This window comes from Falco biarmicus, chromosome 5, assembly GCF_023638135.1.
Source record: "Falco biarmicus isolate bFalBia1 chromosome 5, bFalBia1.pri, whole genome shotgun sequence".
NCBI classification, from domain to species: domain Eukaryota; kingdom Metazoa; phylum Chordata; class Aves; order Falconiformes; family Falconidae; genus Falco; species Falco biarmicus.
The window spans coordinates 21,134,094-21,150,051 of NC_079292.1; the positions used below are offsets into that span (position 1 = coordinate 21,134,094).

Here is a 15,958-nt window from a genome sequence, read left to right on the forward strand (position 1 = left end):
AGTCATCCCAGCACTGCCGCAAAGGCTAGGATGGGGGCGGCACCTTGGGGACCCTGCTGCCCCCAGCTGTCCCCATGTCCCTGCCACCAGCAGCACCCAGGGCACCCCATGTCCCTGCCACCAGCACCCAGGGGTCCCCATTTCCCCACGCAGCCGGGGGTCCTGGAATCCCCACCACCATCACCCAGGGCACCCCGTGTCCCTGCTGGCGGCATCTGGGGGTCCTGGCGTCCCGGTGTCCTTACAGAGCCAGGGGTCCCACTGTCCCTGCTGTGGTGCTGGGGATGGCCTCCATCCCCCTTCCCCTGCCCGACCATCTTGGAGCGTGGGCAGCCGGGACCCGCTGCTGGGTGATTCATTCCCGGCTTTATCCTCCCTCTCGTCTGCGCCCGCTCCCTCCTTTAATGGCGAATTAAGATTTTTCCAGCCAGGGAACCCATAAATCCGAGGGGTAACGGCCCCGCCCCCCCCCAGCCCCCCAGACAGGGGGGGCATCCCATGTGCCCTGGCTGGGGGGTTGCGCAGTGGGGGGGTGCCCCGGTGTCTTTAACCGGGTGCCCACCGTGGCGGTGCCTGAAAGCGGGTGACGCCAGGGGTCCCACGCTTGGGTACCCAGCTGGATGCTCGAGCTGGGGGGCACCAAGCTGGCAATGTCCCCCCCTCTCCCCAGCACATTCCCCCCACCACCCTCAATTTGGGGCAGCCCCCCACGTGTTGCCCCCATCGCCAGTTCCCTCCATTTTCCTCCCCGCCTCCCCCTCCGCGATTTTTTGGAAGCTTTTTACTGCTGGGAAGACAAAAAAGCAGCAACAGAAACCCTTTCAGGCCGCAGGCTGCTGGGGGGGACACGCAGCAGCCCCCCCGCAACCCGCTGGCTTAACGCCTCAGGGACACGGCATTACAAATTTTGAACAATATTTATTAAAATACAAAAATACACTTGGTTTTTTTTGTTTGTTTGTTTGTTTCTCAGAGTACAGTCAGATCGTTCTGGTGTTTATATAGAGAGATATAGATATAGATATAACTTCTGCGTCTCCTTCCCGCCTTTAGCCCCCCCGCCCCACACCCCCCCTCCCCCTCCCAACTTTTATTTCAAATGTGACACCCTCAGGTAATTTTTTTTAAAGCTAAAATAAGAAATTAAAGTAGTTCCAGTGCTCGAGCAGCCGGGGAGGGCCCCCTCGCTGCCCGACCCTGCCCGTGCTCCCCCCCAGGACCCCCTAGCCCCTCAGGACCCCCACGAGGCACTTGCCGTCCCCGCCGGGACCCGCCCCCCCCCCGGCAGCCACCTCAGATGCTGGTGGCCTCCCCCGGCCCCCTGCTGTCGCCGGGCTGAGCATTCCCCCCCCCACCCCGAGCCCTTAATTTTTCCCAGCCCCCCCCATTCCACGAGCAGCCCTCGGGGTAGGCTTGGGGGGGGATCCCCATCCTTGCCCCCACCTGGAGAAGGGCAGGGGGGGATACCCACCCCACCCACCCCAAAAAGAAAGGGACTAAAATTTGCAGCGTGTTGCTGAAGGTGGTCTACAATCATATGTCAGGTCTCCCAGCAGGGGCCCCCCCAGCCCCCCAGGAGCCTTAGCCCTGTGCCGGCGGCACACACCGGTGCGGCGGCGCATGCCGGGGCCTGCAGGATGTGGTGCAGTGGGAAAGGGGGCGCGGAGCAGGGTGGGGGGCACCCGCTCCTTGGCCCCCCTCCCCACCACCGGCCTCCCCCCGCACGCCCAGCACCCACCCGCCTGGGGTTTGTTGGGTTTTTTTTTTCCCCTTGTCTTGGGTTTTTTGCTAATTTTTTGCTTTAATACATTGCAGATGTCCATCCCCGGTCCACAGGCTGCACCACCCCGCCACCCCACCCCCAAAAAATAACCCCCAAAATTAATTTCTTTATTGCATTTGGTAGATTTTGGCACAGCACGGCGGCTCAGACCGCCGTCCCACTCCCTGCTCTGGTTTGAAGCCAACATGGCCAGTGAAGGTGGCACGCAGCCAGGGCAGTGCCGTGGAACGGGGGTCCGGCCGCATCCTGCCCCCTGCCCCCCCCCTAGTCCCCCCCCATCCCACCCCGCCGGGCTTCTCTCTGCGCTCCCCGCTACGGCATCTCCCCCGCGCCACGCTGCACCGCGCTGTACCGTGCACGGGGCCCTGCCGTTGCCGCTGCTGCCGCTGCTCCGGTTTCTACAAATTTGAATTGTTTTTCTCTCCCTCTTTTTAAATAGAACTTGCGAGTTAGAAAATAGTTTCTTTATGGTTTGTTTGTTTGTTTTTTAAATTTTAATATAATCTGCTTATCAGCCCATAGATTTAATATATAAGCATGTACAAGAAAAAAAAGTCTCTCCCCCGCTCTGTACAAAAGTTGCTGTCTATTTTTTTTTCCTTTTTTTTGTAGTTTGGTTTTTTTTGTTCTGTTTTTGTGCATTCTATTGCATTTGTAATTTCAGGGGGGGTGGGGGGTGGGAAGAAAAAAGCCCCAAAAAAAAGTCATATCTGGGTTTCCTGTACTTTCTCCTTGGTGTGGGTCTGAATTATATAGGGTTCAGAGAGGGTGGTCCCAGGGGGGTGCAGAGAGTTCCCCAAGCTGTTCTCTGTCCAGTGGGCCCCGTGTGCCGGTTTGTAGGTGTTGTAGTTAATGTGGTCATGAATGGCGGGCAGGACGACTGCCCCCTCACCTGATACGCCAGTGGGAGCCGCCGTGGTCGCCGTCGCCGCTGGCGGGATGTCCTCGTCCACCTGGATGATCTCGACCGTCCGTGCAGCCGTCACGGTGCTGCGTTGCTGGTGCCGCTTGCGGAGTTTGTAGAAGACGATGAGCATGGCCGCAGCCAGGAGTGTCACCGCCACGAAGCAACCGATGATGATCTTGGTGGTCTTCATCACCTCGTCCAAGCTGGTCTGCATCTTGTCGCCGGAGTCAGCGGTGGGTACCGCCACCTGCTTGGGCGTCCGCGTGGTCTGGACCAGGACGGTGGTGGTGGTGGTGTACGCCGGCTGGTAGCCCGTCGACGTGGTGGGCACGGGCTTGGTGAACTTGGGGGAGATGTCCTCCGGGGAGATCTCGGTGGTCTCCACCGTCACGGTGGTGAAGAAGCTGTAGTTGGAGGTGTTGAGCTCGGCCGTGCTCACGTTGAGGTAGGCCGAGGCATTGGAGTTCCCCGCCACGTTGGTCACCATGCAGGTGTAAACCCCGGTGTCCGTCAACAAGACGTGGGAGAAGTTCAAGGTGCCGTCGTTGAGGACGGAGATGCGTGGGTGGCTGGACGCGTGGCTCAAGACTGTCCCGTTAGGCAGCAACCACCTAACAGAGGACATGGAAGGAGTTCGACACTTGAGCTCGGCCACCCGTCCCTCGGAGATGTTGAGGTCCATGGGGGCATCCATGATGAAGGGTGCTGAGCACTGGAAGGAGGTCTGGTCTACCTCCACCAGGAACCTGCCCCGCATGTGCAGGGGGGCATGGCAGCGCCCACAGCAGGTAGAGTTGGTGGGGATGTACTCCCGCAACCACCACGACAGCCAGAGGATGTCGCAGTCGCAGTCCCAAGGGTTGTGGTGCAGGTGGAGCTCCACCAGGTACCGCAGCGGGGCGAAGAGGTCATGGGGCAGGGAGGAGAGGTTGTTGTGGGCCAGGTTGAGCTCCACCAGTGCTGTCAGGTCATCGAAGGCATTCCGTTCAATCAAGTTGATCTGTGAGTTCATAATCCAGAGCTTTTTGAGGGACTTGAGCCCATGGAAGGAGCCCGGTTTGATCTCGGGGAAGTTATTGCCCGACATCTCCAGCTCCTCCAGCCCCACCAAGGGCGTCAGGTTGGGCATGTCCTTAATGTTGCACATCCCCAGGTTCAGGTACTTGAGGTTGTACAACCCCTCAAAAGCCCCCTCAGAGATGTACTCCAGCTTCTTCAGCTCGCCCAGATCCAGGCGCATGAGGGAGGGCACCCGGTTGAAGGCGTACGAGGGGATGCTCTCAATGGGGTTGTTCCTCAACCACAACTCCCGCAGCTTGGAGAGGTACTCGAAGGCCCCACTGGGGATGACGGTCAACCAGTTGTCAAAGAGCTCCAGGGTGTTGAGGCTGGCCAGCCCGTTGAAAGCCCCCACCTCGATCTGCCGGATGGCGTTCCTGCCCAACTGCAGGACCTCCAGGTGATGCAAGTGGCGGAAAGTATCCGCCTGGATCATCTGGATGTTGTTCTCCATGAGGTTGAGATACCGGGTGTTGGAGGGGATCCCAGGGGGAACCTCAGCGAGGCCACGACGGGTGCAGACCACCTTGCTGAATTGGTTACTGCAGGAGCAAACGGAGGGGCAGCTCTGGGGTCCGGGGGAGGCGGCGGCAACGTATAGAATCCACGCGTGTACCGTCAGGTAGGAGACCAGGGCAGCTCTCCAGGCGCGGCGGCGGCGGTGGTGGTACACAGTTACCTGCCACAAGAGCTTCATGATGTGGCACGTTCATCATTCACCATCGTCTGGGGATGTCGGCGTGAAAAGGAGAACTGGCTCAGGGCCCCCCCCCCCCTCTCCTGGCTCCGACAAGCTGGGCCTGGCTGGCCGGAGGGGGGGGGGTGGGGGTCGCGGTGCTGGGGGAGTGGGGGGCCGGGGAGGGGGAAGGAAAAAATGAAAATTTAGCCCCCCCCCAAAAAAAGCAACAATAGGTGCTGGGGGGATGGGGAGGAAAGAGGCGCCCTCCCTCCCGGCCGAGCCTCACTCTCCAGCCGTACCTACCTGGGGAAGGGGCTGGGGGGCTGCTCCGGGGGGGCTCGGCGCCGAGCAAAGGTGGGGGAGTGGGGCCGGGGCGGGAGGGGGGGGCGGCTCGGGGGGGGGGGGGGGCGGAAAAAGACAAAATGGCTCCTAGAGGCTGCGGTGCAGGGGGGGGCAGCCCGGCTAAGCAGGGGCCCGGCACCCCCCCGCCGCGGCGAGCCCCGCCGCTGCCCGCGCCTCGCACCTCCGCCCGTGGGGCCGCCCCGGCCGCCCCGGCCGCCGCGGCATGGCGGCCCCCGGCCGCGGGGAGCAGCTGGCAGGCAGGGGGGATCGGTAATGATGTTTTAAAAAATTGGGGGGGAGGGGAGAAAAAAAAAAATGAAAAAAATGAAAATTCGATAAAATAAAAATCAAAGCTAAAAATAAAAAAAAAAATCGAGGTAAAAATTAAAAAAAATGTAAAAAAATTAAAAAATATTAGAAATCTATAAAAATAAATAAATAAATAGCGAAAAGCCCTCGCGGGAGAGGGGAGAAAACACCAGGTAGCGGAGAGGAGAGGCCGCGTCGGGGGGGGCTGCCGGCGGGGGGAGAGCCCCGGCGGCGGCGGGCAGCGGGTCCGCTCGGGGGGGTCCCGTCACCCCCCCCCCTTCGTCTGTGTCCCGCGTCCCGGCGTGGGCCGGGTGTCGCCTTCAGCGGCCGCGCAGTGCGGTGGCGGTGGCGGCCCCGGGGCCGGCGGGCATCCTCCGGTCCTAGCGGGCGTGCGGGCCCCGCGGAGCCCCGGCGGTGCGGGCGGTGCGGGCGGTGCGGGCGGCAGCCGCGCAGGCGGCTCTCTCATCCTTTTGTCCTTCAGTGGGAGCGCGGATGGATTGCTGACGCATCGTGTTGGGAGCCCGGCAGCAGCAGCGGGGGATGCTGAGCACCGCCGGCCTCTCCGACACCCCCCCCCCTCGCCCCCCCCCCCTTCCCCTCCGCCCCCCCCCCGCCCCACTCCGGAGGGGCCCCGGTTCAGCCGGTGCGGCGGCCGGGAGCTATTCTCGGTCTGGCTGCTCGGGAAGGAAGATGCGGTGATGGGCTTCCTCCTCCTCTTCCTCCTCCCTCCTCCTCCTCCTGCCCCCCCTGCCCGCAGCCCCCCCCCCGGGGGGGGGTCTCAGCCTTGGCGGCTCTGAGCCCCCTGACCCCGGAGGAGGGGAGCGCCGCGGCCGCGGGGTGAGGAAGGACGGAACGGACGGATGGACGGGCGGGCGGGCGGCTGGACGGACGGATGGACGGAGGCGGCGCGGTGCTAGTGGAGCAGCTCGGCGACTTTAAGGTGATGGGGGGGGATGCGGTTCCTTCCGCGGCTGGCGGCCCCCACCCCACCCACAGCCCCCCCCATGCGAGGCTGCCCAGCTGAGTAAGGGTCCGCAGACCCCCGGGTGCAGCCCCCCTGGCACGTGCTGGACACAAGTCTGAGACCCGACACAAGCCAGGACACTGATGGAGACCCCAAACCCGGCTCTGCAGCGGTTGGCGGGGGGGGAAGGGGGGGGCATGGGTCTGGCGCCGCTGTTGGCTGGGGAGTGGGCACAGTGATGGGTGCGTGGGTACCACCAGCTTTTTGGGGTATGGGCTGCCCCCACCTCTGCCTTGCCCCTGTCTGCTGGCACCCACGGGGTGTCCCAGTGCGGGTGGATAATTAGTGCCAGCCAGGTAACAAACCCCTGGGACAGCAGTGGGAGGCAAACACCAGCACCCCTGGGGTCCCATGGGTGCTGGCACTGGCGTGGTCCCTGCTGCAAGGTGAGGGTGGGACCCCGCTGCGCATTGCCACTGGGCTGCATGGGGGGGGTGCAGAGTGGGATCGGAGAGAGCTGCCAGGGGGCCATGGCCCCCACCCTCGAGCCTCCCCCCACCTCGTTGTTTTACACCCCTGGTGAGCAGCCAGTGGCCGAGGGCTTTGCCGGCAGCACCGATCCGTCCTGAGCGGCAGCTCCAGAGCAGCCTCTGCCGAGTTTTAATTAGTATAAGCGATGGAGGGTGCAGGTGGGGGGCCAGGGGCCCCCCAAGTGTGGCACCCAGCTTGGCTCACCCCCGTGGGCTGCTGCACCAAGCAGGTCCCTGTGGGACTGCCGGCAGTGCCAAAGCAGGTGGGCTCCTCAGCTGGATGGGTGTCCTCAGGGTCCTGGGTAGGGGGTGCCCCGGCCCCCCAGGCTGGCAGCGAGGAGGTGCTGGAGGTGGGCAACCTGGGGTGAGGTGATGGGGGGAGAGGGACAGGTAAAACCCACCCCAATCTTATGTGGATTCTCTGGTGTCTGATCAAAGCCGTGCTTGCACCATGCGAGGGTGGGCATCCCTGGGGACCCCATGCAGGATTTCCGTGTCTGTGGGGCTCCCAGCCCTGTGTCAGGATGGAATGGGGTGGGATGGGGAGGGTCACAAGACTGGGACATGCCAACAGCACCAGCCGCGCAAGGGAGTGGGACTGCAGCCCACCCTTCACCCTGGGAGCAGGGGCTGTGCACCCAAACCAGGGGCTGTGCAGGGCCAGGCTGTTGGCACAGTCTGGCAGGGACCTGGTCCTGGCCCAGCACGCCCCGGGGGCGGGGAGCAGAGGAGGCTCAGGGATGGGAGGCAGGGACCCCCAACTGGTCGGCCTGTTACCCCAACCCCCAACCCCCTGCTCCCTGGTTGTGTGGGGCCATGCCCACCCACAGGTGGAGCATGTCATCCGAGTGCCACCCAACTGGCTAGGCACCCCTGTGGGGCTGGTGGGTGTTCAGGTTTGGCCTCTTGGGGTCACCCCATGTGACAGCACCCTGGGGCACTCCACAATCCTCTCCTGTCCTTGTTCCTTGCAGGGTGCCAGAGCCCAGCTGGGGTCACTGTCCCCATGTTGGTGGCACATCCCTGGGGAGCCACTTTGCAGCCCCCTCAGTGTTTCCCACTGCCAGGTGTGGCAGCGATGTCCCCTGGGCACTGCAGGACCTGGTGGCCTTGTGTCACCCACAGCAGAGACCAGCAGTTGTATCCAGTCCCTGCTGAAGCAGAGATCTTCTTGTGAGTCCATTAACATCCCCATGACAGTGACCCTGCTCTAGAGGGGTGGCACAGGGGACGGGGATGACATTGCCACCGAAGCATCGCCCTGCAACATTATGGAGGTCACACCACACGTGCATGGGGTGCTGCTTCTTGGGGACCAGCTTGGCTGGAGGTGGCATGAGCATCCCTTGGGCCAGCAGGTGACCCAGCGGCCTCATCCTGCCTCTTGGTATGCCAGCAGCCCCAGGCTGTGCCACGCATGTGCTGTGGCAGGCGCTGTGCCGGCAGCCCATTCGGTGGAAGGGAAGAGGGATGCTGCGAGGCTTTTTTAAGTGGCAGGGAAAGGTTATGACAGGATTGATGAGCTTCAGGATGGGGAAACAGCTCCATGTCCGGCAGCACCAGTGGAGCCAAACACAATTAACCACACAGAAGGCTACGGCAGGGTAATTAAATTATCACAACGTGACACCTGTAAAGCAGCAAAGGGCCCATCTATCTCCTGCTCAGCTCAGACCTCGCCTCTCCCTACATCCCTGGTGGGGGGCGGTGTGGCTGGTGCCTGTCACGCACCTAGCATGATGTGTGCCATCCCGGTGGCCACACTGGCTATGAGCCAAACCCTGACTGGGCTTCAGCTCCAGCAACTGGAAGGGGCTGCAGGAAGATACCGACGACCCTCTGCCCATCCCCAGCAGCACCGTGGTGTCGAGCCACGCACCCGTTGCCGCTCACCAGCTGGCTGCCGGCCCCGCTGCAGCACTGGGTGAGCGGCTGCCAGCCAGGCAGATACCATTAGCCACCAGCCCCTGATAAGGGATCGATGGTGGAGGGATGCAGGCAGTGAAGTGCCGATGCTCCAGCAGATGGAGCGGAGGTCGGTGCAGCGCCGGGAGACCTCACGATGCTGTGGTACTTGGGGTCAGTGCTCGCTGGAGCAGGCAGGGGTGCAGGCAGGAGGGAGCACCCCTGGCTCCTGGCAGGGGTGCCGGCAGGTGGGGGCACCCCATGTTGCTTGGCCAGGCCGGTGGGTGCAGGCAGCAGGCGGCGGGGTCCAGGTTCCCAGCATCCTGGCAGGAGACGTGTCTGTGTGGCACGTGGTTGCTTGTGCTTGAGCGTGTGCATTTGTGCACGCGTGTTTGAGCTGTGTGCGGGAGCTGAGGCACATGCTGCACGCACCCATGGGTGCCCCGGCTTTGCCAGCACTGGGTGCGCTGCTGGCAGCTATGCTTACAGCCGTGCTGGCCCAGCGCAGGGGTCGTTTGGGAAGGGGCTGCCCAGGGGCTGCGTTTGGCCAGCGCCGACGCGTGGGGTGCCGCACTGGCAGCGCCGCGTCCTGCTGCCGTTCGGTCGCGTTGCCGCTAGATGGGAATGCAGCGTTGTGCCCGGGGCCGCGACAGAGCCTTGCTCCGGGCGCGGTGGAGCCGGCTCCACGGCTCCGGGCCCACCACGGGCGGGGGGCACGGCACTTACCCTGCCCGGGGCGGGGTGGCCTGCCTGGGGGGAGGCTCATCACCCACTCGTAGTACCAAGCAAACGAATTTCTGGACTGCTGGAAAAGCCCAGGCGGGACCTGCCGTGGCCGGCGGGGGGGGACAGGCACAGCCCTTGTAGCACAGCGAGGCACACCAGGAGGGGTCCAGCCCCCCCAGAGGGAGGACGCTGTGGGGGCACCAGGCTCCCTTCTCTCCATCGGCAGCAGCAGCAGGCAGGCAGGCAGTGGAGACGATCAGCATGCCGGGCACGTGCGGGGAGCCTTGGCTCGCTGCCGCCCCACGAACGCTTTCAAAGGGGCTTTATGTGCGCAGAAACGCCATGGATTCATGGTGGGATGACCCGTTTTGGGGGGTGTTCCTCATGCCAGGGCTCAGCTCTTCACAACGGGGTTGGCCTGGGGCAGGAGGCAGGCAGACCCCCACCCCGGGGCAGGGTTCAGATGCTGCCCAGGATGCTGGGAACGGCTGGTTCTGTGTGCTTCATCTGCGGCATCTCCTGCCTACACAGCATCTCCTGCCTGCATGCCACCTCCTGCCTGCATGGCATCTCCTGCCTGCATGGTGTCTTTTGCCCGCCTGGCATCTCCTGCCTGCGTGACATCCCCTGCCTGCCCACCCCCAAAGCACCATGAGGCTACAGGCCCCCAGGTTGGGGACCAGAAGGAGCTCTGGGGGACACCAAGCTTGTCCCCAGGAGGGCTGACACATGTCTCCAGAGCCAGACTTGGCTGTGCTGGCTGCTGGCACCTGGGTTTGGTGCCAGATGGTTGAGATCGCTGCCCAGGAATGGCAATGGGGGACACATCTCCCAGCAGTGTCCGTGACTCCCCCCGTCCCTGCACAGCTCCCCCATACCTGCACACCCTGTGCCATGTGAGATGCCAGCTGATGCCATGTGTTTTGCAGGGAGCATTATTTTACAAATTTCGTTGTTTTGAGGCTTTAACTCCCATTACAGGATTAACGGAGATTACCGGTCCCGGCAGAGCTGCTGAGGCAGTAACGGGTGCCACTGGGAAAGGGGACCTGGTAGGTTTGTCACGGGGGTGGTGAGGATGCCTGCCATGCTGCCACGGTGGTCTGGAGCTGGCCCTGGTTCAGCCCCTGCAGAACTGCTGGAAAGGGAGATGTGGGGGTCTCTGGGGGTCCTCGCCGGTCCCCAGCTCAGAGCAGAACAGTCTGCAGAGGTCCTGGGCAGTGTCACTGACTTTGGGGACAGACACTGTCCCCAAGGTAAGGAGAAGGCAGAAGAGGGACCCCGGAGGTTGTGGGCACTGTGGCAGTGTGTGGGGCGATGCAGACGTGGGTGTGCGGGGTGTACAGGAGACGTGGGGTGCATGGGGGTGTGCAGGGTGGTACACAGGATGCACACGGGGATGTGCAAGGTGCACAGGGATGTTCAGAGTGTAAGTGGTACATGGGGGTGTGCAGGGTGCATGAGGGTGTGCAACCTGCACTGGGGTGTGCAAGGTGGCCATTTCAGTTTGCTCTGGCTGGTTTGCACACTCCACTTTGCTTCCTCTGGTTTACACACTTCGGCTTGCGAATTCGTTTGCTTTCCCTGGTTTGCTATCACTCATTTGCACACCCCAGTAAGCTCTCTGGTTTGCACACTCGTTTGCTCTCCGGTTTACTCTAGGTGCCATGTGAGCTCCAGGTCTCCTTGGCAAGCAGACACCATAGGACGGGATGCAGGCAGAGCCATAGCACAGGCATGTCTGCCTGCACGAGCAATGGTTGGGGGACAAGGGGCTGGGGGCGCAGCCTGCCCCAGCAGCCCTGTTTCAGTCCCCTGTCTGGCTCTGCATGGCTCCAGGCTCTACCTGTGCTCCCCAGCTGCTCCTGGGTGCAGGCAGGGAGCTGGAGATGCAGAGGATAGCGTGCTCCTGCCCTCATCCCTTGCACCCTCCTTCCCTCATCTCTTGCTGATTCCCTTCCCTGGGTATTGCTGGGAGCAGAGCTGAGTGCCATGGACCAGAGCTGGGTGTTTGTGGAGCAGAGCTGGGTGCCAGGGAGCAGAGCTGGGTGCCACAGATCAGAACTGGGTGCCAGGGAGCAGAGCTGGGTGCCAGGGGGGATAGCAGAGGGGACCCTGCCTGCCAGACCCTGTGCTGGGATGGCCTTCAGCTGGACACATGCCTGACGCGCGTCCACCTGGCCAGTCAAACTCCGTCATATCCAGACATTTATTTTATTGCTCGATGAAGTTTTAAGCAGCCAAGATGAAGCCAAACATGTGGGGATGAAGGCAGTGGCTGGCAGGGCAGGTGTGAGGTGGGGACGAGTATGTGGATGGATCCTGCCTACCGCTGAGTGTGCAAAGGGCTAACATCCCTCCCCACCGGGCACCCACAGGTGGAGGTGGAGGTGGAGAGCATGGACAAGGCGGGGAACTTCATCGGATGGCTGCACATTGAGGGCCTCAACCTGTCAGTGGCTCTGGTGGAGCATGCCCTCTCCAAGGTCCACTTCACTGCTGAGCGCAGCCCCTACTACAAGGCGCTGTTGGCTGCCGAGGAGGCTGCCAGGCAGAAGAAGGAAAAGGTGAGCATGGGGCAGGATTGTCCCCGAATAATGTTCCCACCACAAGGGATGTCCGCATGCCCCCACCTCAAGGGATGTCCCCAGGCCAAGAGATGTCCCCACCCAGAGGGAGGTCCCCACCCCAAGGCGGATGGGATCCACGGTGCTGGGGACCAGGGATGCTCCAGCTGCTGGGTGCTAGCACAGCCACTATCCCCTTGCTGGTGGCATCGAGCATGGCCATGGGGTCCCCCAGCCAGTGTGTGTCATGTCCCCCTGCCAATCCCAGGTATGGTCCCACTACGAGGAGACCCCAGTGGAGGAGGTGGTGCCGGTGCTGGAGGAGAAGGAGCGCGCAACCAACTACAAGCCTGTCTTCGTGACGGAGATCACGGACGATCTCCACTTCTACGTGCAGGACGTGGAGACAGGTACGGGGACAGGGCTGGGGTCCCCGCAGTCCCTATGTGTGTCCCCACCCAGAGGGCACACAGCTCCCAGGGGACCCCCCTGCCATACCCAAGCATCAGGGTGCCAGGTGAAGCCCCCCCAAAGAGTCATGTCCTGGGCTAAATGAGGGGCAAATGATGAGGGTGGCTGGAGGCAGGTGCTGGATCCTGCTCCTCTGCAGGTGCCCAGCTGGAGAAGCTGATGGAGAACATGCGTGCCGAGGTGGGCAGCCACCCGCCCGTGGAGGGCTCCTATGCCCCGCGCCGTGGAGACTTCTGCATTGCCAAGTTTGTCGATGGAGAATGGTGAGGAGAAGGTCCTGCTCCCCCTGGCGTGGGGCTGTGGGGCAGCGTTGCCCCATGCTGAGGTGTGTTTTTGGGGTGACACACACCCCCAATCCCACCCTCCAGGTACCGGGCCCGGGTGGAGAAGGTGGAGTCAGCCGCCAAAGTCCATATCTTCTACATTGACTATGGCAACGTGAGTGCTCACCATGCTGGGGCAGGGGGCATGGGTGGGGGGCACCCTGGGGTGCCAACTGAAGCCCCCCAGCTCCAGCTGTGCAGGGGTGCAGTGGCTGTGTCCCCCAGCTGCCGAGCATCAGGCAGGGGCAGGATCTTGCCTTTGGGACAGGGGGTCCTGGGGTGAAGAGTCATATGTCCATCCATCCATCCATCCATCCATCCATCCGTCCGTCCGTCTGTCCATCAATCCATCCATCCATCCATTCGTCCGTCCGTCCATCCATCCATCCCTGTGGCTGGGTGCTGGGGTGCCCAGCACCGTTGGGTGCCCTTCTAACCCTGACACCCTCTCTGCCCCTACAGAAGGAGACACTGCCTGCCACGCGCCTGGCCACTCTGCCTCCAGCCTTCAGCACCCGCGTCCTGCCGGCACAAGCCACTGAATACAAGTTCGCCTTCATCCAGGTGCCCCAGGACGTAAGTATGGGGGTGCCCAGGGAAGGGAGGGGGTGGCTCTGGGTCTCTGATGGGACTGTGGGATCTGACACCATGCGGTGCTGCAGGATGACGCACGGGCAGACGCAGTGGACAGCGTGGTGCGGGACATCCAGAACACCCAGTGCCTGCTCAACGTGGAGCACCTGGGACCAGGTTGTCCTCACGTCACCCTCCAGTTCGCTGACTCCAAGAGCGATGTGGGGCTGGGACTGGTCAAGGAGGGGCTGGTCATGGTGGAGGTGCGCAAGGAGAAGCAGTTCCAGAAAGTGGTAGGTGCTGGGGTGGGGGTGTGTCCATCCATCTGTCTGTCCATCTGTCCATCCATCCATCCATCCATCCATCTGGATGCATGGATGGATCAATGGATGCATTGATCCATCCATACATCCACCTGTCTGTCCATCCATCCATCCACCCATCCATACACACACACACACACACATCCATCCGTTTCTCCATCCATCCACCCATCCATCCCTCTATCCTGCTGGGGTGATGAGGGGTCTCTACTCTGCTGTCAGCAGGGTGGGCTCTGCCGCACGGGCAGCTGAGCGGTAATTGATCCCTCGCATACCTGATACCATATCAGTCCTGGCCTGGTGGTGGTTGGTGGCTGTCTGGGGGCTTGGGGACGGGGAGGGGAAGGGAGACACCAAGCACTGGTCACATCCACCCCAGTGCCTGGCCTTCTTCTTGGAGCCGTGCTGGCTGGGGGTCTCACCTCCCTGCCCTCCATGGGGATCCTTCTCCGCCAACCTTGGGTGCAGGGTAATGTGTGCCACAGAGGGACAGAGTGGAGTGTGTGTCCCCAGCATGGCCAGGCAGACCCTGCCAGGGGTGCACATCACTGCACCACCCCCAAACCCCCCCAGGAAGGCAGAGGAGAGGGCACAGGTTCATCCCACTGGCCTCTGTCCCCACAGATCACCGAATACCTGAACGCCCAGGAGACAGCCAAGAGTGCCCGGGTAAGTGAGGGGGGGCAGGTGGGAGCTGGCCCCTCTGTCCTCTGGAGGGTCTGCTGCAGACCCCTTGGCTGGGGGGTGCTGGATGTGGTACCCCCCATCTTCAGGGACAATGCTGGATGCAGTCCCCCCATCTCTGGGGTGATGCTGGATGCGGTGCCCACCCCCATTTCTGGGGTGATGCTGGATGTGGTACGCCCTGTCTCTGGGGTGATGTTGGATGCAGCCCCCCATTTCCATGGTGATGCTGGATGTGGTACCCCCTGTCTCTGGGGTGATGCTGGATGCAGCCCCCCCCATCTCTGGGGATGATGCTGGATGCAGCCCCCCCCATCTCCAGGCTGATGCTGGATGTGGCCCCATCCTGCACCCTGTCTTGCAGCTGAACCTCTGGCGCTACGGGGATTTCCGCGCGGACGACGCAGACGAGTTTGGCTACAGCCGCTGAGGGATGCTTCGGGGCCCACGTCCCCACCGCCGCCACCACACTAACGTCCTGTCTCGCCCTTGTCCCATCCCATCTCACCCTGTCCCCTGGGGGCCGGGGCAGCTGAGGGGAAGGCCGCAGCTCCATACCCTGGGGATGCTGGGGTGGGGGGTGGCCCCAGCCCCCCGACCCCCTGCCTTTGTCTGACTGACAGCTGAATTTGCCCCCCCTCTGTCCTGCCCGCAGCCAGCGCCCCCCCCCCCGGCCTGTATTTAAAGCTTCAGAGGCCAAATAAAAGTAGTCAAGCGTCAAGCTGTGGCCTCTCCCTGCCGGGGGGGTCCCTCTGTGCTGGTGTCACCCCCTCCCACCCCCAAGGGTGTCACCTCATCTGCCTGGGAAGGGAGAGATGCCTCAGGCATGGGCATGCCCTCCCTGCTGTGGGGTCTTGGGGAGGGTCCCCCACCCATGGGGCGCTGCAGCCCAGAGGCCCCAACCCCCATCTCATCCTGCCCCAGTGGGCTCTGAGCACCAGCCAGGGGCATGGATGAGGTGCCTGGATGGAAGGTGGGTGGAGGGAGATGTGGGGGCTGCCCCTAGGACAGTGGCAACCTTGTGGAGTCCGGTCCAAGCCTCTCCTGCAGCTCCAGGTCCCAGCCTGGGACCCCAATCCTGGACCTCAGCCCGGGGTCCCAACTGCAGGTCCCACCCGTGGACCTCAACCCTGGGACCCAAACCTGGACCCCAATCCTGGGATGCAGTTCTGGACCTCCACCCTGGGTCCCAAATGTGGTCATTAACCTTGGACTCCAACCTTGGGTCTCTAACCATGGACTCCAGACCCAGGTCCCAGACCTGGACCTCAACAGTGGGTTCTGTCCACAGCCCCTAGACGTGGACCTCAACCCCAGGTCCCAACCATTGACCCCAACTGCAGATCCCAAACCTGAACCTCAACCCTGAGTCCCAAGTTTGGACCCCAGCCCTGGGTCTCAATCATAGACTTCCACTCTGGCTCCCAAACATGGTCATTAACACTGGGTCCCAACCATGGACCTCAACCTTGGGTCCCAACCATGGAGCCCCAACCCCAGCTCCCAAATCAGGAACTCAACCCTGGGTCCCAACCTGGACACCAGCCCCAAGTCCCAGCGCTGGGTCCCAACCATGCACTTCAACCCCTGGTTTCCAACCATGACCCCCTAACTCCCGGTCCCTAATGTGGTTCCTGGCCCTGAACCTGAACCCCAAGTCCCAATCCTGGACCCCAACCCTGAATTTCAACTCCAGGTGTCAATGTTTGACCCTAGGTCTGACTTCAGCTCTCACCGCAATTCAACCCTGCACCACAGCCTCCAGACCTGTGCTGGGCCGGGCCAGGCAGCAGCCCCACCAAAAAGTCGCATG

General features: G+C 62.5%; 2 protein-coding genes across 2 annotated transcripts in view; one reads left to right on the forward strand and one right to left on the reverse strand.

Annotated features, from left to right (window-relative positions):
• Positions 1-14,866, forward strand: part of SND1 (staphylococcal nuclease and tudor domain containing 1) — a 128,850-nt gene extending 113,984 nt beyond the window's left edge. The window contains exons 17-24 of the mRNA XM_056340290.1: positions 11,583-11,771; positions 12,040-12,181; positions 12,382-12,505; positions 12,611-12,680; positions 13,028-13,141; positions 13,228-13,431; positions 14,086-14,130; positions 14,510-14,866. Of these exons, the coding sequence (XP_056196265.1) occupies positions 11,583-11,771; positions 12,040-12,181; positions 12,382-12,505; positions 12,611-12,680; positions 13,028-13,141; positions 13,228-13,431; positions 14,086-14,130; positions 14,510-14,575 (954 nt within the window). The 3' untranslated portion in view covers positions 14,576-14,866. The remainder of the gene's footprint in view (positions 1-11,582; positions 11,772-12,039; positions 12,182-12,381; positions 12,506-12,610; positions 12,681-13,027; positions 13,142-13,227; positions 13,432-14,085; positions 14,131-14,509) is intronic.
• On the reverse strand, positions 1,397-4,724 carry LRRC4 (leucine rich repeat containing 4). The gene has a single exon (XM_056340291.1). It carries the CDS (start codon positions 4,444-4,446, stop codon positions 2,488-2,490), a length of 1,959 nt encoding a protein of 652 aa, XP_056196266.1. The 5' UTR covers positions 4,447-4,724; the 3' UTR covers positions 1,397-2,487.
• Positions 14,867-15,958: the final 1,092 nt, after the last annotated feature.

What these genes read in the sequence shown, in the direction of transcription:
- LRRC4 (XM_056340291.1), bottom strand. Translation starts at nt 4,446, where the DNA reads ATGAAGCTCTTGTGGCAGGTAACTGTGTACCACCACCGCCGCCGCCGC.